At 37.1% G+C, this 25338-nt stretch overlaps 1 protein-coding gene across 1 annotated transcript in view; it reads left to right on the forward strand.

The window, feature by feature from the left end:
• LOC150094013 (uncharacterized) overlaps nucleotides 1-25338 on the forward strand; it is a 286529-nt gene that overhangs the window by 97809 nt on the left and 163382 nt on the right. Inside the window, exon 5 of the mRNA XM_090412937.1 lies at nucleotides 4549-4739. Coding sequence (XP_090269063.1) covers nucleotides 4549-4739 — 191 coding nt within the window. The remainder of the gene's footprint in view (nucleotides 1-4548; nucleotides 4740-25338) is intronic.

Genomic DNA, 25338 nt, shown 5'->3' on the forward strand with positions numbered 1-25338 from the left:
CCCGGCCTTTTGCCTAAAACTAATAATAGAGAAAAGAAGAGAATACAATTTAGAAACACATATTGCATTTATTGACTTTGAAAAATCATTTGACAAAGTTAAAAGAAACATATTATTTAACATATTAAAAGAAAGACAAATACCAAATAATATCCTAAAAGCTATCAGAAGTATATATGAAAATAATCAAATACATCATCATCATCATCATCAAATTCCTGCCATGTACCCTCAAGGGGTGTACAGGATATGACAGTACTACATGAAAAAATTACATCATTACTAACTTCCTATCTACAATTTTCCTCCAAATCAGTCTGTTACTTGTCAAGACTCCAACATTATCAGATCTTATATTTCTATCGTCTAAGGCACTTTGTACCGTATCAATCCACCTATATCTTGGTCTTCCTCTGGGTCGTTTTCCTGCCAACCTGGCAGAGAACACTTGTTTTGCTAATCTTTCCTCTCCCATTCTATTTAAGTGACCATACCATCTGAGATTAGCTCTGCTAACGCATTCCTGGATGCTGACAATGTCAAGTTCTTTCCTAATATCCTCATTTTTAATATGATATTGCCATTGATGCCATCTGTTCACGCCTCTAATCTTTCTCAGGACTCTCATATCTGCGGTCTCTAGTCTTTGGTCAAGTGTTTTACTTCTGACCCAGCTCTCAGATCCATAAATTAAAATTGGTTTGAACATAGTCTTGTATACAGCTAATTTAGTGTTCCGACTAATTTCTTTCTTATTCCATATGAATTTATTCAATTGACTTCCCACGATACCAGCTTTGCTGATTCTGTTGTCTATTTCTATATTTAGTTTACCATCTTCAGTAAAAATTGTGCCTAAGTAGCTGAAATGTTTTACTTGTTCCACAGGTTTTCCATTCACAACACAGTTGACATTTTCAATGATTCTGCCTATTTTCACTGTCTTTGTCTTTTTATTGCTGACCTTCATACCATATCTATTACAACAGCTATTCAATTTAGTCAGAGAATCTTGCAGACTTGTAGCGGATTTATTTAGAAGTATAACATCATCCGCATAAAGCAAAGAGCTGACATTAACATCTCCAATTTTGATATCAGGTTTAATACCACATTCCTTCATAATGTGATCCATATAGATAATGAATAACAGAGGGGATAACGTACATCCTTGTCTTACACCAGATTTAACATTAAACCATCTTCCTGTACTTCAATTCTAACTGCAGACTCACAACTCAAATAAAGACTAAGTATTGCTTGATATAATGCCCCATTGACACCATATAACTGCAGCGTATTGAATAGCTTCTCTCTTGGCACCTTGTCATATGCCTTTTCCAAATCGACAAAACTTAAATACAGATCTTTGTTATATTCCCATGCTTTCTCGACTATTTGTCGTAAAGTGAAGATCTGATCCTGACAGCCTCTATTTGGCCTGAATCCAGCTTGTTCTTCACCAAGCTTTTCTTCCACAATTCTTCTCAACCGTTTCTCAAGTATACTTGCATAGATCTTGCCAGGAACACTCAGTAGGGAAATACCTCTGTAATTCTCACATTCAGTTTTATTTCCCTTTTTATATATGGGTACTATGAGAGCTCTACTCCAATCATCGGGAATTCGTCCCTCTGTCCAGGCTTTCTGAACTATGCAGTGCAGCCACTGTAAGACTCTTATACCACCATACTTCAGCATTTCTGGTCGAATATCATCTACTCCTGCTGCCTTTCCACATTTCAAGCCTTTGATGGCTTTTTCTACTTCAAGTATGGATATGTATTCCTGACTGCATGCCTGGTCAGTGTTTTTTATCACTGTGCTGTCATCACTGCTTGTTTCATTTAGCAGTTTTTCAAAGTAATTACTCCATACTTCAAGGATATCTTTTTCTCCTGTTTTCATTTCACCTTTATCATCTCTAATTCCTTTTACAGCACTCTTTCCTCCATTCCTAAGCTTCTTCAACAACCTCCAGAATATTTTGCCACCTTCTTGATATTTATTTTCTATATTCTTGCCAAAGTCCTCCCATGACTTTTGTTTAGCTAGTTTTACACACTGTTTAGCTTTCTTACATTTGTCTCTGTATTCTGTAAGAGTAAAAGCTGACTTATTTGCCAGGAACTTTTGATATGCTTTCTTCTTTTCCTTCACTGCCTCTTTAACTTCCTGTGTCCACCAGGGAGTTCTGATTTTTTTATCTTTGCACACAACCTCACCACATGCCTCTCTAGCAGAATCAATCAATGTTTCCTTTAGAGTTTGCCACTGAATCTCCAAGGTTTGATTCCTGTTCTCAAACTCTTTCATTTTCTTTTCAATAACATTTCTGTATTTTAGTCTACAGTTTACATCTGAGAGCTGCTCAACTTTTATTCGCTTTAAAACTTTCTTACATGTTATTCTTTTCAATATGAAATTCAATTTTATCCGGCTCAAGACTAAATAGTGATCACTTCCAATTTCAAATCCTCTGTACACTCTGGTGTCCTGCACCAGGGAGAAAACATCACTATCAACAATAACATAGTCAATGAGACTTTTCTTATTCCTAGCCTCTTCTCTCCATGTGAATTTGTGCACATTTTTATGTTGGAACATGGTGTTAGTAATAACCAGTCCATGTCCTGAGCAGAAATCCAACAGATATTTGCCATTATTATTAGCTTTGCTCTTTTCTCCAAATTTTCCCAAAATATTTTTGTATGTCTCACAATCATTTCCTACTCTACTATTTAGATCCCCAACAAGGACCAACTTTTCCTTTTTCATTGTGTCAGTTGCTTTTTCTAAAGCCTCAAAAAATTCCTCCACTTCTACCTTAGTAGAACCTTCTGTGGGACCATAGGCACAAATAAGTCTCATTGTCCAGTTCCCCATTCTCATATTTGCCCACATTACTCTACTTGAGACTGACTGCCATTCAAGAAGATTAGCCTCGTATTTTGTGTTGAATACTATGGCTACTCCTTCTTTTCCTTGATTGTTATTGCCTGAATATAACATTTTGTATTTATTGCTCAGAAAGATCTCACCAGTTTTGGTCTTTTTTGTTTCAGTCACCCCTATTATGTCGATCTGGTACTTATCTAATTCCTCAGCTAGCTCCATTTCTTTGCCATTCAGGCTTCTTACGTTGATAGTACCGATCTTTAACTCTGGTGATGTTGAGTTGGGGTTTGTTTTCAGATTTTTTCCAGTAGCTGACTTTTCGCTGTTCGCCCTGGTTCCCTGGCAAAAACAACGGGGGCCTTGTTTAACCGGGCGACGCCCCAGCCGGCATGAAATTTTGTCATGTTGTACCATCATTTTTTATTTTGGTTTAACCAATAAGAATACAATTTGGTCGGCTAAATCCCAAATTGCCAGCCCATCCTCGTTCGTTCAGTATCAAAGTAGATACCCAACAGGGTGAGGATTGGACATTAGGTCAGAAGCCCTGGTCGGTTCTCCGCATTCCTTTAAAGGCTATGTGGAGGTCTCCTCTCAGTTATACAGCTTTGACCCTTAAGCACCCCTAATCAAATACAAATAAGATTAAATCACGAGCTGTCATATACGAGAGAGATAAACCAAGGGGTCCGACAGGGATGCCCCCTCTCAGCAACTCTTTTTAATATCTACTTAAATGAAATAATAATAAAATGGAATAAAAATTTACATCAAGGAATTAAACTTTCTCCTACAGTAAACTTAAACACTCTCCTCTTTGCCGACGACCAAATAATAATTACAAATTCAGAAGATAACTTATTACAGAAAGCTATTTTAGATCTAAATGAGATATCCAAAGATTATGGTATGATAATATCAACAGAAAAATCAAAAACTGTCCTTTAAAGGACAAGATCCAGCATGAACTAAAATAGTAATATATAACAAGATCTTAATACAGGTGAATTTATTTAACTACCTAGGATGTATGATCACATATGAAAAAGATATAAACGTAAAAATTGCAAAATATTTAAAAATAACAGGTGTAATTAACTCTATATTTAAACCAAACCTAGTCCAAAAACAAACCAGACTAAACGTATACAATACATTAGCCCTACCATCTTAATGTATGGAAGCGAAATCTGGACAATAAAACAAAAAAGACAAAGATTAACAACAGCAGAAATGAAGTTTATGAGAAAAACTGCAAAGTATACCCTATTTGATCACAAAAGAAATGAAGAAATTATAAAAGAATTAAACCAAGAACCAGTAATAGAAATAAATTTTAAAATATAAACATAAATGGATGGAAGATGTTCAAAGAATGAAAACCGAAAGATTACCAAAACAAGCCTTAAAGTACAAGCCATTAGGAAAAAGAAAACCAGGACCTCCTCTTAAACGATTCAACGATGACTTCTAAGGCTGGAACAGGCCATGCCGGGCCTAAATCCTTGATATGCATGATGATGACTTATTTTAGGATTTGGCTGAAATGAATAAATATGAAAGTAATATTTTTATTTTCTTTCAGATTTTTATGTATTTCATTAAAATTTATCTGTTTTGAAGCAATTATTATTTTTTTTTATATTTCAGTATTTGATCATGCACACAATTGCTTTAACAAATCACAAGGAAAGTCCTATGATAGTTCTCAAGATTATTTTGGATATGACAGTGATGAATTCATTTCTGATTTTTCATATGGGGATTCATGTTTCTTTGATGAAAGTAGTTGGGATGAAGAATTAAAAGAGGAAAGGGAACTTCTAAATGTATTAAAGCAGGTAAACTTTATAATCTTTAGTTCTTAACCAAACAGTTTGATTTTTATTGAAATCATGCCATGGAGGAGTCTCTCCTAAAATTCTTTAAGATTTTCTCCTAAAATCATCCCAATACAATAATGAATAAACGAAAAGCCAAAACTGGAACCCCCCCCCCCAACACACACCCTAATCTTTTTTAATACCTGGTATTTCTCAAAGGCAGTAGGGTCTAACTGACTAGCAGGCAGCCAGTCTCGATCCTTTAAAACTTAAATTGTCAGTTACCTGAAATCTTCATCATGAACCAAATATGTGCAGTCTGTACCATTGGAATCTGAAATAACCTGAAAATTTCCAGTCAGTTAACATTATAATTGATCATCTCCATTGTAAAGAAGGAAAGTACACAAGCGATGAAAAGCTAGCCTGCATTAGTTAGCTTAAGGGGTAGATGGGATAAGTATTTGGCACAGCTGATGTGAACAAGTCGCCTTCCTAACTGATGGGCTGAATCATGCAGGGAAGAGAGAGAGGCAGCTCAATGATGGACAACTGGCATAAGTTGATGTTATCTTGAAAGTGTAAATCAAATAAATTTATTTCTTTATTAAGAAGTTTCTTTACATAAAAGTTATGAAGTTTGTGTGGGAATTAGCCCATGCTTGAGAAGGTTTCCCCTCCCTCTAGGAGGGGGAAACCTTGCAACCTATGTATGATACTGGCTAACTCACTTTCAGTTGAAAAGCTCTAACCTAGTTTCTTTGAATCCTGATCTTTCCAACTGAAGGGCATTGAATCTAACTGTGATACTGAGATTTATAATTTATGTACACCCTAAACAGCAGTGGTCCAAGCACAGAACTTTGCAGCACCCACTAGTCATCTGCTTCCTTCACCCTCTTATGTATATTGTCACTTCATATCCATCCCTGTTTCTTGTAGTTTGCATAAAAGTTCTGTGCAGTATCCGGTCAAATGTCTTTGCAAAATCTGGCAGTATCTTGTAGTCATTCCACCTCAGCTGTCACTGCTACAGAAGTTAGTAAATTACTAAGATGTGAGCTGCCCTTCACAAAACCATGCTGCTTCTCCTTCTATAGAGTATTGTATTTTTATTTAACCAGTTCTGAATTCTGTATTTAGCCAACATTAACTTTTCCAGTATCTTGTTACCACTCTCAAAATGGTCATTTGTTTATAATTTGCTGCTGCAGTCTTGCAACCTCCTTTATGTCTTAGACCTATTGTGATAGTTTATTGCAATCCACCTTCCATTTTTATGTTCTTCCAACTGCTCTTGTAGTATGTTTCCCATTTTTTTATCATCATCTAATTTCTTTATTAGCTGAATCAGTGTTTTCTTCAAAGTTTGCCACTGACACTCCAAGGTTCTTGTTTTCAAACTATTCCATTATTTTTTCAATGTTTGTATTGTTGAATTCACAGTTTACCTGTAAAAGCTGTTCAACTTTAATTATTTTTAAAACTTTTTACATACTAGTCGTTTCAGTGTGATATTCAGTTGTTTTCTATTTAAAACTAACTGATGGTCACTTTCAATTTCAAATCCTCTGTACACTCTTGTATCCTAAAGATATCAACTATCAATGTTGTCAACAGTAACATAATCAATGAAGGGCTTTTCTTATTTCATATACTTTCTCTCTATGTGAACTTGCGCACATCTTTATGTTGGAACGTGGTGTTAGTGATGACTAGTCCATATTCGAGCAGATACTTACCGTTATTATTAGCCTTGTTCTTTTCTCCAAATTTTCCCTAAACATTTCTTTATGACTGGTGGGATTCACTTCCTGCTCTGCTGTTTAGATCTCCAACAAGTATTACTTTTTCCATTTTCTTTTTCAGCTGTCTACTCTAGTGACTCGCCAAATTCCCCCACTACTTCATTTGCAGAATCTTCTGTGCGAACATAGGCACAAATAAGTTTCATTATTCATTTCCCAATTTTGAAGTTTGCCCACATAATTCTTCTTGAAACTGCCTTCCAATTAAGAAGTTTATCTTCATGTTTCGTATTGAATGCTATCGTTACTTCTTCCTTTCTGATCATTATTGCCTGAATATAACATCCTATACTTATTTAGTAAGATCTCACCTGATTTTTTTGTCTTCCTTTCAGCGATGCCAATTATGTCAACATGGTACTTTTCCATTTCTTCTGCAAGCTTGATTTCCTTTCCATCAATACTCCTCATATCGATGGTTGCTATCTTCACCTTCTTCTGATGTTGGATTTCTTCTTCTAGATGTTGAGTCTGTTCCAGTAGCTGATTTTTTACTGTTTGCTTGGTTCCCTGACAAAAATTGCATGGGTTTTGTTTAATTGGGTAATGCCCAGTTAACTTGAAAATTCATCATGTTTCACTATCATATTTGTGGTATAATTTGGTCTGCCAAGACCCAAATTGCAAGCTCATCCTTGTTTGTTCAGTACGCAGTGGATACCTACTAACTGGGTACACCATGTGAAGGTGAGGATTGGACATTAGATCAGTAACTCCAGTCAGTTCTCTGTATTCTTTGAAGTTTATGTGGAGATCTCCTTCCAGTTTTTTGGCTTTGACCTTAATCGACTCCATTTTTCTATTTTTTTTCTCCACTTTTCTATTAGTGTAATCATTCTATTTACGTTCCCTTCCTTCCGCTCTCTTGGTACTTTATCAGATTTGAGACTTATGTTAGACATTTTCAGAAACAGTATCAATTCCTTTGTACATTCTCATAATATATGAACTGGTTATCCCATTTCATCCCACAGCTGTATTTGCATTGAAATTCTGCAATATTCTAAGCACATCCAATTTATTACCTCCTCTTCTCACATTAGTTCCTGTCATAGCACTGTCCTCATTTGGATTATAGACCCTCAAATACTTTGCTCCTGTTACCTCACTACCATCAGAATTTGTTAGTTATCATTCCAAAGTCACTCATTCCTTGAACTCTCGTGGATTTCTTTTCTCTTCCTCCCTCCTCCCCAAAGCTAATTTCTTATTAATCTCCTTTTGCTTTTCTTGCCATACTGGTCCTTTCTTGCCTTAGCCTCATGCTGCTCATGAACTTGCAGATCACCTTTCTCTTTATTTACAGCTCCTCATCTAACTCCTTGGGTGTACAGTCTGATATTGCTTCCTTCAGATACCACTAGACCAGTGATGGCGAACCTTTTTATCTGGATGTGTCAAACATCTTTTTTTTTTAAATATTGACGTTATTTGATGTGCCACTTGCATACATGTATTATAAATTTAACTACATAATCATAGATGGTGACTTATACATTGCATATTAGGCTATTTATTTAATAGGACATTGATATAAAATCTATGAATGCATCTATGAATGCATATTATACAATTAATTTAATAAAATGAAATTACAAACTTACATTACATTTAATGACTTTTCTGTTCCTTTGCCTTATCTGAGAGCGATCTTACACGATTTAATGCAGTTTTTTCATCAGAATACCAATATCTTTCCACATCCAAGGTGTGTCACTTGAAACCCTCAACTGTGTCAGTGCTGACATGCATGTCATAGGTTCGCCATCACTGCACTAACCATCTCCTATCTACTGCTGACATCCTTCCCTTGTAGATTTTTATGTCTTCAAGATACCAACTAAGTTTGTCATCATCACCTAATGTAGTTCCATATATGTGTGTGTGTGTGCGCGCGCGCACACACACTCACCTCAAGGAAATATTTGTTAACTTCGTCAAGATCACATGATCTCTCTCTCTCTCTCTTTCCAGTCAGAGGCAGTGTGGCTATCTTGGTTATGGGCAGGTCATCTAATCCTGTGGCCGGGTCTAGTATTTTGAACCCTTAGTCCACTTCATCACATGTTCTTTCAAGTAATTATCTCTTATCAGGTGGAGAAATTTTCCTTCCTGTAATTGGATCATACCTCCTTTCAATCCATGTTCCCATGGTTGAAATTCTACATGCTAATTACTCAGTCAACACTACCGTTCTAATTTGCCAGTGCATGTCTTCTATATCATCATTTACACCCCCTTGGCTAATAACAGCCAGGGGGGGGGTAGTAATTAACCAACTGTATATTTTGTCCTGTTGGCTTCCTCTGTCTCATACACACAATTGCTTGCTTCAAATTGAATTGCTATATATATCCTATTTCCTGTCATTAGCGGTATTCCTCCCCCCCCCTCCTGTTCACTCTATCCTTCCTGAAAATGCATATACCCTCACTCTCTCTCTCCTGACAACATCTCCCTCTGTCAGCAGTCTTGCAAATACACTTAACTTGGTGAGGTTGCACTGACTGTCAAAAACTCCTACCTCTTATTCCTGATACTTCTAGCCTTAGTATACATAAGCTGTAACGTCATCTGAGGGCCCCCTACCTTTATACCTTGTATTGACTATCCAGTTCAGTTTTGTTGCTTGAGACTTTAGATTCTGCATTTTTGAGTGATCTCACACTGACCCATATATGCAGTCATTTATATCCACCTTAATATCTCTTAAGATATTATAATTTAGTAATAAGCACCTTATTAACTTGGTGAGGTTGCACTGACTGTCAAAAACTCCTACCTTGAACTCTTTCTCAGTTTTCTCAGTTTACAGAAAACCCACCCATACAGGCAGATACATTCACCAACAATCCCCCTCACCCTCACAACAATATGGAGTAGTGAAAACACTATACAACAGGGCTAAACTAATCTGTTCAAACGACTTGGCCCTAAACACTGAACTAAATCACATCCTCAACACTTTCTCAGCCAATGGCTACCCCTCCCCCCCCAAAATCCAAAAAATATTAGAACCTACAAACCACAGATCCCCCCCCCCCCCCACACACACACAACAAGGATTACTCTAAATCCATCACCATTCCCTACATCCGAGGCACCTCGGAAAAGATTACCAAAATCTTAAAAAAACATGACCTGACCTCCTGTTACAAACCTTACAGAAAATTGGCATCCCTTATCTGCTCCACTAAAGACCAGCCACTTCCCCTAGACCTACCTGGTGTTTACCAGGTCCCTTGCAGTTGTAAACTGTCTTACTTTGGCCAAACAGGCAGGACAGCGAATATCAGAATTTCGGAACACAAGGACTACATCCGTTTTCACAAATCAGTCATTCTGGGCTTGCGGACCATGCTCTGGATACACGCCACAGAATACGGTGGAAGAAAGCTACAGTGATACACCGTAGCAAATACAAATTTGAAAGACTCTTTATCAGCCTCAGCCCTAAGAAATTCTCCAAACCTCGACAAATTTGGGTGTATGTGACTGCCCCAAATTTGGGAGGCCTACATCTGCAGACCTTCAGCCCAACGGCCAAGAACACCTACTTAGCCCGCTAGAGGGCACCATCAGGACTGTTAGGAGAACAATAGCTTCATCTCTTCATTCCTAGTTTCTGTGTTGTAGTGCCTACGTGCACGTAACTTTTTTTGTAAGTTCCTTTAGAAAATGGCAATGTGACATTGCCGAAATATCGGAAAATATTTATTAAAGTTTAATTTAATTTATATTCTTAACTACGTTGTTCTATTCCTTAAGTGTTTTAATAATGCATAACCAACGTATAAGCCTGTCTACGAGAAGCACCTTATTAGCTTTACTTTTCTTGACTTTACTCTTTTACATTTTCAGTGAAGAAAACTTTCTTGAGACACCTAACTCTGAATTCATTAAGTGCAGTTAATCAGCATTATATCCTTTCTTCTCTGAAATTCAATCCATATGTGCACAGACTTTCATACCTTCCCTTTTGTACAACCTATTGATTTGCAATTGTTGCTCACCTCTTCGCATGGCAGCAGACTTAATCTTCCTGTCTTTACTCTCTCTTTTCTTTTTCACTTCTTCCAATAACTAATATTTTTTTCTCAAATAATATTTTTCATTTTACTAGTCATTTGTGCCAGCCAAAACAAATCAGCTCTTTATTTAATCTTACCCTTTTTTATTATTATTATTATTATTTATTTTTTCTTTCTTTCTTTTTTTTTTTTTATGTTGGGCCCATATACAGGAGGTTGGCTGGTCAACCTATAGTACGTTAGTACCGTATATGGATGGTGGGTTGCAAAAGGAGAAACTTGTTTGATGTTGTTTCAGATGAACATTTCCCATGGAAATATTTATAGAATATACAGATTGCAGAGACCAAGCATCTTTGTGAAAGTGGGATTGATTGAGTTGGTGAGGGATGTGTCATTTATTAGTCTTATTGCTCTCCTCTGTATTGAGTTGAGCAATTTGAGGGAGCTTTTTGGAGTCCCACTCCAGATGTGATAGCAGTATTCAAAAGCTGGGCAGATTTATGACTTGTATAGTGTTAACAGCTGTTTAGTGGTGAAGTAGCATCTTGAGCAAAAGAGAGAACCTAGTTTTTTGGAAACTAAGGATGCAAGGGTTGTGATGTGCTTATGTCAGGAGAGGCTTCATGTCAAGGTAATTCAGAGAAGAGAAATTTCATCTTGTCTGAGAATTTGAGTGTTATCGAAAACAATGCTGGAGGAAAATGGTTCTTTTTTTGTGAGAAATAAGACAGAACTGGGTTTTACTAGCGTTGAAGTTGACAAGGTTATCTGAGCCCCCATTGGCAGATGGCTTGGAGGTCGGAATTAAGGGCAGTGGTGGTTGATGTTCTGTGGGTTGAGGTGTGTAGAGTATGGGTTGTCAAATGAAAGGGAAGAATGTAATGTGCTGTCATCTGCAAAACTGTGTATTGGGTTAGAGGTCAACTGAAGTAGGTCATTGATATATAGGAAGAGGGTTGGTGAGAGAACTGAACCTTGTGGAACCCCAGCATTAGTTGGATGGTGAAGGGATAGGGAGCCGTCTACCATTACACATAGTGTGCATTCAGACAGGAAGCTGGCAATCCATCTGCAGAAATCCTGAGGCAGTCCAAATGATGGGAGTTTCCTTAGTAAGCCTTTGTGCCAGACTCGGTCAAAGGCTTTGGAGATATCAAGTGCAATTACTTGGGATTCACTGAATTTCTCCATGGCATTTGTCCAGTGATGGGTGATGTATGAGAGTAGATCTCCTGTTGAACGGCTTTGACAGAATCCATACTGGTGGTCGCTTAATAGCCGGGTACCTTCAAGGTAGATTAGGAGTTGAGAGTTGATGACCTTCTCCATTACTTTAGACAGGAGTGAAGTGAGTGAGATAGGGTAGTAGTTAGATGGCAGTGATTTGTCACCCTTTTTAGGAATGGGTTGAATATAGGCCAGTTTTCAGGTTTTGGGATATATTCCAGTGGAGTAAGAGAGTGTGTACAGGTAACATAGGATAGAAGTCAGTTCCGATGCACAGACCTTCAGGATAATTGGAGGAATGCTGTCAGGGCCAGGAGACTTTTTTGTGTCTAATTTAGACAACAGGTTTGTGATGTCTTTTTGGCAAAAGAATACAGGGAGCATTGTATGTTGGGTAGGTGGACTGACTGGAGGGCATTTGCCATTGTCAGTTATGTGTGCATTGCAGGCAAAGTGTGATGCCAGGAGATTAGCTTTTTCTATGGGTGATGTTGCAATTGAGCCATCTGGGTATGACAGTGGTGGGAATAGTGTAGGACAAAAGTTACGGCCAATTGCCTTGGCAAGAGACCAAAAGGCACGGCTGCAAGTTTCCTGCTTTTTGCCCGTTCAAATTCTGTTTTGAAAGTATTGATAATTTTCTTGCATTTGTTTTGAGCTTCAGTATAGGCATTGAATGAGGATGGGGTTTTTGATTTGTGCCAGTTGTAGTATGCCTGATTTTCATTTGTACAGCCTTGGCACATCGGCACATTTTTTGGAGAACCAGGGTTTAGTTAAGGGATGGCAGGTCTGAGTAGTGTGGGAAATATATGTTTTCATGCCAGTGAGGATCACTTTGATGATGCGTTCAGTGCATGTGTTTGGACTGGAAGACCGGAAACAATAGTCTAACCATGGGAATGAAGCATAGTAGTCTCGGAGACTGTCCCATTTGGCACTGTTATAATGCCAAATTACTCTTGTGTGGGAGTGACTGTGTAAGCGTTGTTGCATGGGGGAGGAGATGAGCACTAAGTTGCGGTCAGAATTGCCCAGGTGGCTCACTACATTCACTGCATATTTGGAGAGATCATTAGTAAGGAAGAGATCTAGATAATTTTGAGGAGTGATTTGGGTTATCTGGTATTATGGTCGGTTTTTGAACAATTTGTATAAGGTCATTAGTGACTGCAAATGTTTCAGCATCTCTGCCTGCAGGATCTGTATAACTGGAAGAGGAAAGCCAATTGGTGTTATGGACGTTGAAATCACCCAGGAGGATGATTTCACTGTTAGGAGAGTGGGGCTGGAGAAAATCAACTTTTAAGGAGAGGAAATGAAAGAGCGCAGAGTGATTGGTGGTATTGGGAGAGCGATAGGAGACAGCAGATGAATTTGACTGAATGGGGGAGGGATATCTTCAACCAAAGAAGGTTGAAGTCAGGCGATTCTAAGTTAGTTGGTCTCTGGCAGAGTATGTCAGAGCAGATATATGCACAGATGCCACCCTTGGGTCGAAAGGAGTTAAATAGTGTATAGTTAGGAAGGTTGAGATGAATAGTGCTGGGGAAGGTGAGATTTGAGTTTCTCTTAAAAAGAGTAGGTGGGATTTGGTGGACTGTAGATGGTAATGGATGCTATTAAGGTTGGAGTTGAGGCCACGGATGTTGGCGAAGTGGATATGCAAGGTTCTGTGAGGCATGGATTTGACTCCAGGGGTTTTGCATGTTTCCTATGCAGTGCCTGCATACTGGTGTCCTTGGTGGCTGCTAGTGGCATCACTTGGTTTTTGTACTAGTTTCGATTGTTTGTAGTCTATCACCCAACTTTTGTCTCCATTTTGGTGTTTTTCTTCTAGTTGGCTACTTTGCTCTCTCTGGGCAAAGGTTGAATCAGGTCGAGCATGTATGTGCGACTGGGGGCAAGTGTCCTTTAGCTTGTTGTTTATCGCTGTTATAAATTTGGTTGTTTATTGGTGAGTCGCAGGTCACTTTCACAAGACGTGGAAAGTATGTTCCGTCCTTTCTTTTGTTTACGGGTCCGATATGATGGCATTTGACGATATTTCTGGGATCGAAATTGCATTCTCCTGCAAGTTTGCCGACGTCTTCTTTTAAGGATTTATCGTTTTCCATCAGAAAGTTCAGGATAACAGCGTTGAGTTTTCTATTTTTGGCCTCGAGCAACTCGTGTACCGATGATGTGATTAGTTCACGAAGTTCGTTAGCAGGCATGGCCGCACTTGCGGTCAGGCACTGATTGTTGAGCGTCTTGAGCTTAGTTTCCAACTTTTCAATTTTGGAGGAGAAGTATCGATCACGGTATTAAGCTGTTGCTCGAGGTTATTGACTCTTTTGCCTAGGTTTAGTATTTGTTTTACGGAAGGGAGGCACGTCGTACAGAAGTAGGGCTGGTTTAGATCAGTAAAAAGCTTGTGTGGTGATTCATTTATTTTCACGCAGGAAATATGTAGCCAGTTGCAACAGAAATTGTACAATATATCTTTTTTCCTTTTTTTGACTTCAGTTTCACAGCTGCGGCACTTTGTAATGTCATTCGGTTTGTTGGTGATCGGCGACGCTACGCTGACGGGATTCGAGGTAATCTTCCATTGTTGGCCTTTGTTGCCGTCATCTTTACTTCGCACTGTAGGCATAATGCCTTCACGTGGCTGTTTTTTAGTTGTAAAATATAGCAGATTTAATGGACTATGGGTACTTAAGAGTTGTACTGAAGTAATCATCTGCTTGGTACCTTCTGTTACTTTTCCGTTTGCTGCTTATTTTGCACAAAAAACATTTACAATTACGATAAAATGCAGGAGCACATGTTTAGCATTACTTATTCGCAAGCGCCACCTATAGTATGTGACATAGTATACTGACAACTCCACTAATAACTTTTTTGCACCAGGATACATTTATTCACACTCACATTAAATAAATACTTCTCAAATCATGAAATCATCACTTTTTTTTTTTTTTGCCTTGCTCATTTTCTTTCACTTAGTCATGTGTTGAGGTTTAAGTGCTGTGAGAACATCATGTTGGAGGTTTAGTGGATTGTATACAGCACTCAGAAAGGATTAAACCAGAATTTAATACTTCCTTTGTTTTGGGGATTACAACAGGGATCTTCAGGGATTGGCTTATCTAGGAGGTTGGTGTTTCCCTTCTGATGATAAATGCAGTGTATAGGTTGTACTTTTTCACACACAGCATTTAAACCCCACTGCTAACTGGCTACCCTTATCTGATCTACAAAAGATCAGCTTTCTCTAAAGTACCCTGTTCCTGTAAGCTGGTATACTTTGGGCAGACAGGCAGATCAGCAACCATCTGCCTAGAGCATTGCTTCCCAAACTTTTGGATGTCAGGGCCCCCTTTGGAAAAATTAAAACATTTCACGGCCCCCCCCCTAGAAAAAAAATCATAATATAGACATGTTATAATATTTATATTCAACATACACAGCAAATATTGCAAAAATCAAATGCAAATGTTACAGTTTTAGCATCTTACATACACATTATCTCATTTTTATATACATAGTTATATTGTTGTTGTACATTTGCAGTACAAGCACATGAAACGTAAAACGATTAGTAATAAAGAAAGAATTCAAAACATAAAAGAAGTTTAATAACAATTTAATGTGATGGATGTGTTTCAATACTGCTACACCAACATCAGGTGAAATATTAGAAACTTCAATTCTTAGATTTCTGCTTTGAAATGAAACTTATATGAATAAGCATATATTTACTAATATTCATTAAGCGCCGAAATACGCAGGAAGCAAAATTGTGAACCTGCACCAATATGTGATTTTTTTTTCCCATTAAAATATAAAAAAATAATAAAAATTAAATACTTTTCTTTTAAGATTAAAAAAAATCTACTTAGTCTTAAAACGTTTTCAATTTGTTTTTTTTATTTTGTGGCCTCTGTCAACAAAACCTGCAGCCCCCAAGGGGGCTGCGGCCCACAGTTTGGGAAGCGCTGGCCTAGAGGAACATAAGTCATACATCTGCAACCATGACTATGATCAGTCGGGCCTGGCTGACCGTGTCTTGGATACAACCCACAAGATCGCTTGGAAAAAAACCAGCACAGCAAATTCAAAAAAGAGAGACTATTTTAGAATCTGCAGCAGCTCTCAAAAATTAACCAAATCTAAATAAATATGGTTGCATTAAGCTTCCTAAGATTTGGGAAACATTTATCATCAGAGATCTCACCGTACATTCCAAGCCACCTCCCATAGAGGGCGCTCCACCTAGATAGGACTTTAGTGTCACCCACATGGTTGGCTTAGTATTGTGTGATATTTGTGTATATGTTACATTACTTTTTTCCTGAAGATGTCTCAGTGACTGAGATGAAATATAGGAAGTATTAAATTCTGTTTTAATCCTTTCTGAGTGCTGTATACAATCCATTAAACCTCCATCATGTAGTCATATGTTTCTGTTTCTCACCAGGTCTTCTCATATTTTTCCTCTTCTCAGCTCTACCATTTTCCTGACATCTCTGCAATTGTTCAGTCTCACACTTTATACTGACAGCATAAAGTGTGTACTGAGTTTGTAAAGTGTGTACACTGCTTGTCTTTCAGGTTTATTTACTAAAATTAAGGATACGGTAGGCAATACCTTGTCAGCACGTTGCTACATTCATAGGCAAAACCTGGCCTCCAAAAAATGACACTTGAGCTTAATGAAGTCCTGTCTCAATCTGTTAAAATTATTAATTATATAAAAAACACTGCTTTAAATACAAGACTATTAAAAGCATTGTGCAATGAAATGGGCTCTGATCTTCAAAATATTCTTTTCTGTTTGGAAGTTCGTTGGCTGTCCTGTGGTAAAGTTCCCAAGAGGTTATATGAACTCCTAAAGTAAGTTGAGCTGTTTCTAATCGATAAGAAACATGACCTGTCCCATTATTTCTAGGATAAGAAATGTGTAGCCAAGTTGTCATATCTCAGCAACATATTTTCTTACATAAATGAGTTGAATTTAAAATTTCAGAGTCCAGATACAACCGTATTATTTAATGCTTGCAACAAGATTGAATCATTCAAAAAGAAACTCAAATTTTGGCTTAATATGACTAAAGAAAGAAATAATGAAATGTTTCAAATTATGTTATGGAAGCAGATGCTTTCTATTCACAGAATTCAGTTTCAGATATTATTGCAGCCCACTTGAAGATGTCATTTGAAAAGTATTATCCAGAACGTGAGGATCCCCAGAAGCAAAATATGTGGATTGTGAACTACTTTGTTGAACACAAAGAGACAGATTCCTATCACCTCAGTCCTTTCCAGAATAATGGAGAAAGTCAACAGCTGTCATCTTCTCCACTATCTAGAGAAAGTTACCAGTTAAACTGCTTTAGTGTGAATAAAAAACTCCCAATACTGGGCTGATCTTTTAACCTCATCCATCACTCTGGACATGTTCCATGGAAAGATTTGGGGAAATATGTGCTTGCTCTTAACATTTCCAGAATATTTTATTATGTTTGACATCAAGGCCTATTCTAAAGTAAAGTAAAACGAAATTTTTGGTCATCACAGGATGACCCTCGCAGCAGTACTCATGGTGATTGTCAAGAATATACAAAACTATAGTAAAAATGATGAAAGTTTATACAAACAAAAATAATTTTCATTATTTTTGTTTGTATAAATTATATTTGTCACTGAAAGTAGACATGGTAAAGACAGGCCAACAAGAGAGCCAAGTTTTTTTTTTTTTTTTTTTTTAAAGGACTAAATGCTGTGAATATGTTGATATAAATTTGTAAAACTAACTATTGAGGTTTAATAACTGGATGTTAAGAATAAGAATTTTCTGATGTAATTTATCATTTTTTTTTTTTTTTTTGCCATGAGGCTGTTAATTAGTATCTGATATTATGTATCTTACAATAGTATGGTGGAAATGACTTGAATGTAAAAGTTAAATTTAGAATTTTAATGTTAGTTTTTTTTTTTTAAATCTGAAATAATAGTTGATTCTCTCCATAAATCTAATGTAATTTGAATGCTCTTCAGCTTTCAGTTAGATTGAAAGATAAGAGCAGTAGCTACCCAGCATTCCTACTGCAAACACACTAAAACTGCCTATCATCTTCCTCATTTCTTCTATCCTTTTTCCTCATGAAATATTTCTCCATCACCTACAATCCTATAACTCAGTGGTTCCCGAACTGTGTTCCACAGCTCCCTGGGGTGCCGTGAAATATTCCAATATTTTCACTGAAATGACACTTAGCCACGTGTGGTTTTAGAATTGGACCATCAATGTGTTGATGCGATGATAGGAAGAACATCTAACAGACACTGTACAAACCACTAGTTGTTTCACTTTTGTTAGGTAGGTCTGTGTTCTGACTTTAGGTACCGCGGGAAAATCACTGATACTCTAAGGGTGCCGTGAACCAAAAAAGTTTGGGAACCATTGTCCTAACTCTTCAAGAAAATTGTCAATAAAATTCTTTCTCAATCCTCACCTCCACTCCATATGTGGCACTGATGCATTATACTCTCCTACTCCTTATGTTAATATAATGGCATTTTATTAAATTTTATTTTAAAATTAGTAGTTGTGAACTGCTACTGGATTCAGAGGTGAATGTGCGAGCAGGCAAACATAGATTGAGATTGCCCAGGATGTGTGGGAGAGTTTGGGTGTGAGGGAAGTTGTAGAATTGGTGGTAATATAGAGGCAGTGACTGGGGGAAGTATTGAAGAGTCACATCGGAGAAGTGACGTTTGTAGGACTTGTAAAAGCAGTAATGGTTTCTTATGTTTATTTACTAATGCTAGAAGTATTCGAAATAAGTCGTATGAAATTGTTGCTTTGCTTGAGCTTATTCGTCCCAAAATTGTTAGTATTAGCAAGACATGGTTAGATGACAATGACATCCTGACAGGAATAGAGATGAACAGATATATTTTTCGTGAAGACAGACAGGGAAGAAAGGGAGAAAGAGTGCTGTTGATGGTAGCAGATGTGTTGTGCCCATCTAAGGTGCATTTGCAGGGTGTAAATAGTGCCCATGGTTTTGAGGCAGTATGGTGTGAGATAGAAGTAAACAGGATGAAATATTTAGTTGGGTGTTGCTATAGGCCTGGTAATATGGAAGGTAACGAGAAGGAAATGTATAGGCAAATTGGCCTAGCTAGCAAGAAACGATTGATCATTATGGGTGACTTTAATTATGATAATATAGACTGGAATTAAGAGACTTCATCTGGGGGTAAAGAAAATGAATTTTTGAATGACAATTACCTTAGGCAGTATGTAATAGAGGGTACATGAGGATCAAGAGTATTGGATTTGATCATCTCATCAGATGATGTTATTATAAATGAGGTGTCAAATCTTCCACTAGTTGGTTAGAGAGACCACCAGGTGATAACTGGCATGATGACCAGTCATTTGAGGACTTCTGTTAGAAAGGGATATGTGTGGAATTATAAGACTGGTAATTATGAAAAGCTCAGGAAACAGCTTGCGATAATAAATTGGAAAGAGGAACTGGACGGAAAGGATATCAATGCTACTTGGGTCCTACTCAAGAACTATTTGGTAGAGGCAATATCAGAATGTATTCCAAAGGTTAAGAGGGTAAATAGAGCAGGTGTGAAATGGATGAATCAAGAGATAAGGTATGCAATCTGGAAGAAGAAGTATTATGGAAGAAACACAAGATGGGTAGTTATAACAAGTTGCATGAGAAATACAGAGAGCAGGTGAGGAAGGTTACTCACTTGATAAGGGTAGCAAAAGTGCAGTATGAGCATCAGTTAGCTAAAGCTGCCAAAAAAAATCCTAAGGAGTTTTTTCAATATGTGGCCGGTAGAAGAAAGAATGATTATGGTAGGATGGAATTGGTTGTTGAAAATGGAGGAATGATAATTGCTGCAGAGGATATAGTTGAGATATTTAATGAGCAATTTATGAAGTTATTTCATTCTTATGAATGTGACATCATGCAGAGAACTTGAAAGGAGTAGGAGGAACTGTTAGTAAGTGAACAGGAGGTATATGAGGAATTGAATAGACTTAATGTCAATAAGGCTGTGGGACTTGATGCTGTTTCACCTCGTGTTTTGAGGGAGTGTTCCAGAGAGTTAACAACAGCTTTTGCATATCTTTTCAACATGAATATCTTACTGGGTCAAGTTTCAAAAGAGTGGAAAGAGGGTAAAATTGTTCCAATTCATAAGGGAGGTGATAAGGGTAGGGTTTTGAATTATAGACCAATCTCTGTGTCTGGAGTTGTGGTTAAGGTATTAGAGAAGTTAGTTAGGACTAAGATTCAAAATTGGGTTGACAACAGAAAAATACTCTTTGGTGGCCAGCATGGATTTATTAAAGGAAGATCATGCTTTAGCAATCTGCTTACTTTGTATAATAAAGTGACAGATGCGTTAGATAAGGGTATTGCATATACAGTGGTATATTTTGATTTTGCAAAGACGTTTGATAAACTGCCACATGACGAGCTAGTAATTAAATTGGAAAAAATGGGGATGAACAATAGATTAGTTCGCTGGATTGGAGATTGACTGTCTGATAGGTATCAGCAGGTTGTCTATGGAGGAACTATATCCCAGAAGTGGAAAGTTACTAGTGGTGTATTCCAAGGGTCTGTTTTGGGTCATTGCTGTTTTAATTTTTATGTAAAATTTGGAGAGGTCTAAATGGTGATATGTAGTTGTTTGCAGATGATGCAAAGTTGGGGATCAGGAGTAGAGCGGATGCTGTATTTTGCAAGAGGACTTTAATACACTGTCTGAATGGTAAATGAGTGGGATGTCAATTCAGTGTTGCAAAGTGTAAGGTTTTGAAATTTGGGAAGCAGAGATGGGATGTAGAGCACACAATTAGTGGAAATATCTTGGAAGTAGAGGAGATGAGAGATTTGGGAGTGATTGTAGACAAGGAACTAAAATTTCAGGGACATGTTACTAAAATTGTGAGGGCAGCACAGCGAATAATGGGAATGATGCAGAGGGCACTGACTTGTAGAAGTAAGGACGTTCTGGTTCCTTTGTATAAGGCTTTGATCAGGCCACATATGGATTACTGTGCACAGATTTATCACTGGGTTTCCAAAAAAATGTGTTGGATAAGTTCAGAAATGGTCGACTAAGGTGGTTTTTGGTCTCTGGAATGTCCAGTATAAAGACAGATTGATAAAATGCAGTTTGTAGAAATTGGTGGATAGAAGGACGAGAGGGGATATGATCGAAACATATAAGAGGTTATTACCAGATTAATGTCGGGGAGGTTTTGCACAGAATGAGTGAAGATAGGAAGAGAACAAAAGATCATCCCTGTATAAGGAGGGTGTGAGCAAAGGAGTGAGGAGCAGGTTTTTGCACGGAGAGTGGTGAGTGATTGGCATGCGTTGCCCAAGAGTGTGGTGAGCGCAGAGACAGTAAATATATTTAAGGCACAGTGTGATAAACTAGGTGTATAACAGTGGACCTCCCACGATGGGTCTTTGAATCCATGGTTTTTTATAATAATAATAATCTGAACTGATTTCAAGTTGTATCTTTATTTGCTTTGCATTATTGTTCAGTCAGAAAGGGAATTCTTGCAGACTTGTACTGGATTTATTTAGAAGTATAACATTATCTTCATAAAGTACACAGCTGAGATTAACATCTCCAATTTTGATATCAGATTTAATGCCACTTTTCTTCATAATGGGATCTTTATACATGATAAATAACAGTGAAAATGATGTGAACCGTAGTTTCACTACTTGTTTAACATCTGGCCATCTTTTTGTACCTCCTTCAGTTATAAATTCTGACTTACATCTCAAATATATATTGCTCAATATAATTTACGACATATAACTGTAGTGTTTTGAAGAGCTTTTCTCTTGGCACCATGTCATATGCCTTTTTCAGATATACAGAACTTAAATACAAATCCTTGTTATATTCTCAAGATTTCTTAACCATTTTTGTGTTTAAGTGAAAATCTGATCTTCTATTTGATGTGCATCCAGCTTGTTTTTCAAACTTTCCTTCCATAGTTTTTCTTAGGTGTTTCTTAGTTATACTTGCATAATTAAATCTTATCATTAAATCTTAATGCCTCTGTAATTCTCATATTCAGTTTTGTCTTTTTATAGCGTAGTATGCGAGCTTTATCCAGTCATCGGAATTCGATCCTCTGACCATGCCTTCTGAATTATATAGTGTGCAACCATTGTACAACTTTTATACCTCCATATATGAGAATTTCCAGTCAAATATCATCTACTCCACTTGCCTTTTCACATTTCAGGTTTTTGATGACAGTTTTTACTTAAAGTATATATGTATTCCTGATTGCATTTCTGTTTAATGTTTCCATCATTGTGCTGATATCATGCATGTTTCATTTAGCAATCTTTCAATGTAATTATTCCAGACATCTAGAATATCTTCAGTTATGATGTCACCATTATCATCTTTGATTTCTTTTACAGTACTCTGTCCTCCATTTCTAATTGTTTTCAGTAATTTCCAGAATATTTTCCCACATTTTTAATATTTATTTTTATGTTCTTACCACAGTCTTCCCATAGCTTTTGTTTAGCTAGTTAGTTTTACACAGTGCTGTGCTTTCTTACATTTTTCTTTACATTCTTTAAGAGCACAAGCTGACTTACTTGCCAGGAGCTTTCGATATGCATTCTCTTGACTGTCTCTTTAATGAAGACAGTCAAGGAGTTCTTATTTGGAGTTCTGATTTTTCTATCCTTACAGACAACCTAACCATATGCCTCTCTGGCTGAATCAATTAATGTTTTCTTCAGGCTTTATCACTGAAAGGTTTGGTTCTTGTTTTCAAAACACTTTCATTTTTCATTTTTTCTTGATGTTTGTGTATTTTAGACTATTCTGAATCTTCTGTATACCCTTGTGTCCTGAACTAGTGGAAAACATTGCTACCAACAATAATGTAGTCAATGAGACTTATTTCTTGCTTCTTTTCTCCATGCAAATTTGTGCACATTTTGATGTGGAACTTAGTAATAATTAATCCATGTCCTGAACCAAACATTTTCACAAAACATTTCTATACATCTAGTTATCATTTTCTAATTTGCAGTTTAGATCTCTAATTTTTCCTTTTTCATTGTGTCAGCTGCCTTTTCTAATGTCTCTAAAAATTTCTCAGTTTCTTCCTTAGTAGAACTTCTTTTTGGAAGACAAGTCTCAGTGTCCAGTTCCCCATTCTGATATTTGCCTACATTTCTCTACTTGATGTTGTCTGCCATTCAAGATAATTATCCTCATATTTAGTGTTGAATACTTCAGTTACTCCTTTTCTGTGAGTGTTATCTCGAATATAACATTTTGTATGTGTTGCATAGAATGATCTCACCTGTGTTTGTCTTCTTTATTTCAGTCACACCTGTTATGTCTGTCTGTCTGTTACTTATCCATTTCTTCTGCTAGTTCCATTATATTTTCCATTGGTGCTGCTTATATTGATAGTGTCAGTCTTGAACTTTGATGTTGAGTTGGGATGCATTCTGGGATTTCTTCTAGTAACTGACTTAGCACTGTTCGTGCTGTTTCCATGACAAAAATCATGGCAGCTCTTGTTTAACTGGGCCTTGTCCTAGCCTTCATGAAATTCTGTCATGTTTCATCATATTATTTTATAATCTATCATCATTTTGCATTGTAATTTAATCCAATAAGAATACAATTTGGTCTGCTAAATCTCAAATCGTAAGCCCATCCTCATTTATTCAGTATCCACTAAGATACCTAACAGGGTGCACCATGAGAAAGTGAGAATTGGACATTGGATCAAAAGCCCTGGTTAGTTCTGGGCATTCATAAAAAGGCTATACAATTGTAAAAGTGTACACTGTTCATGAAAATGAAATTCTTGATAAAACAGTGAAATAAATATGCCTAACAAGCACAATAAATTGTACAAGATATGCTGGTCCATCCACATAGTACAGGTGTACTGTGTACTGTTTATAGCTATTTACTGAGCTACCACTTTATATAGCTGGTGTTTATTTGTGGTTAGTTTGTTGCATGATACATATTATTACACAGGTATCTCAATGGAGTCAGAAGACCCATGGGAGATCCATTATTCACATAATACTTATCATACCTTTCCTTCAACTCATTCATTAATGAAGAATTCACAACCACCTCTGGCAACCCATTCATCACCCTCCAAGCAAAAATACCAGCTAACCACACTTATACACAATTTCCATTTGTTCTCTCTCTTCCTTTCATGTACTGAATTTTAACCATGAACTTTATCCTTGCTTGTCTTCAGTGTCAGTCCTATAAAATCCCTTTAATGACTTATATGCTTATGTCTCCTCATTTTCACCTGTTTTGAAGCCCACAGACTGTTAATCTATTCTCATAGAGAGCATTCCATAGACCTGCCACAATCTTTGTCACTTGTCTCTATATTATCCTCTCCACCACTTGCATCCACCAGAATCCATTTGTCCAAATCCATGTGCAGTAATTCAGATATTGGCTTATTAAAATCTTGTATAGGGTTATATATGGGCCCAACATAAAAAAAAAAAAATAAATAAATAAAAATATAGGAGAACAAATTCTTTATCCTTGCTTGTTAATGTGTTCTTCAACAACCATGTAATCTGATGTGCTGTTTTTTCTACTTTTGCAATATGCTCTCTAAATTTCAACTCCCTGTCTGCAATCATCCCCCCCCCTCTCCCCCAGTCCCTGGTCTCATCAGTTTCCAACAATATAGTACATAGCATGTGATCTCTTCCCAAAGTGCATCACTTTATACTTGGCCACGTTAAACTGGCATCCATGTGTCTTTGCCCACATTACTAGTCTTTTTCTTACTGCAGGATCTCTACACTACCATCATTTACCACTGTCTTCCCAGTTTTAATATCAGCAACCAACTGAAAATATCCTGTCAAATAATTTCCTATATCATTGATTGCAGCCCAATGTTAAATAAGTAGGTGAAACAAAGGTTCACATCATCTTCACTGTACAAATTAAACAGAGGACCAAGTACTGAGCCCTGTGTTACACCATTAGTCACCTGCCTTTTCCTGGACTTAACTCCTCCATAATCCACTCTTTATCTTTCCTGATGATGTTCAGATTCATACTCATCACCATTTGCTCCCATTTATGCAATAGGCTTCTATGTGGAATCTTGTCAAATGCTTTTGCAAAGTCTAGCAATATCACTGAGTAGACATTTCCCTTATACAACTCCACTGTCACTTGATTATACAAAATAAGCGAATTACTAAGGCAAAATCTACCCTTCACAAAACCATGTTGTCTCTTATAGGGTATCAGATTCCTATCCACCCAGTCCTGAATTCTGTCTTTCATCAATTTCTCCAATATCTTAACCACCACTCCTGAGATGCTGATTGATGTATGATTTGGAGCCTCCTTTATGCAGTGGGAATGTTTTGCCCTCATTTCACTCCATTGGTACCTTCCTATTACTGAGGCTTAAATCAAACAGCTTGGTCAGAGGAGCTG

Source organism: Typopeltis vanoorti, chromosome 23 (genome assembly GCF_054136105.1).
Source record: "Typopeltis vanoorti isolate ZY-2024b chromosome 23, IOZ_Tvanoo_1.0, whole genome shotgun sequence".
NCBI lineage: Eukaryota > Metazoa > Arthropoda > Arachnida > Uropygi > Thelyphonidae > Typopeltis > Typopeltis vanoorti.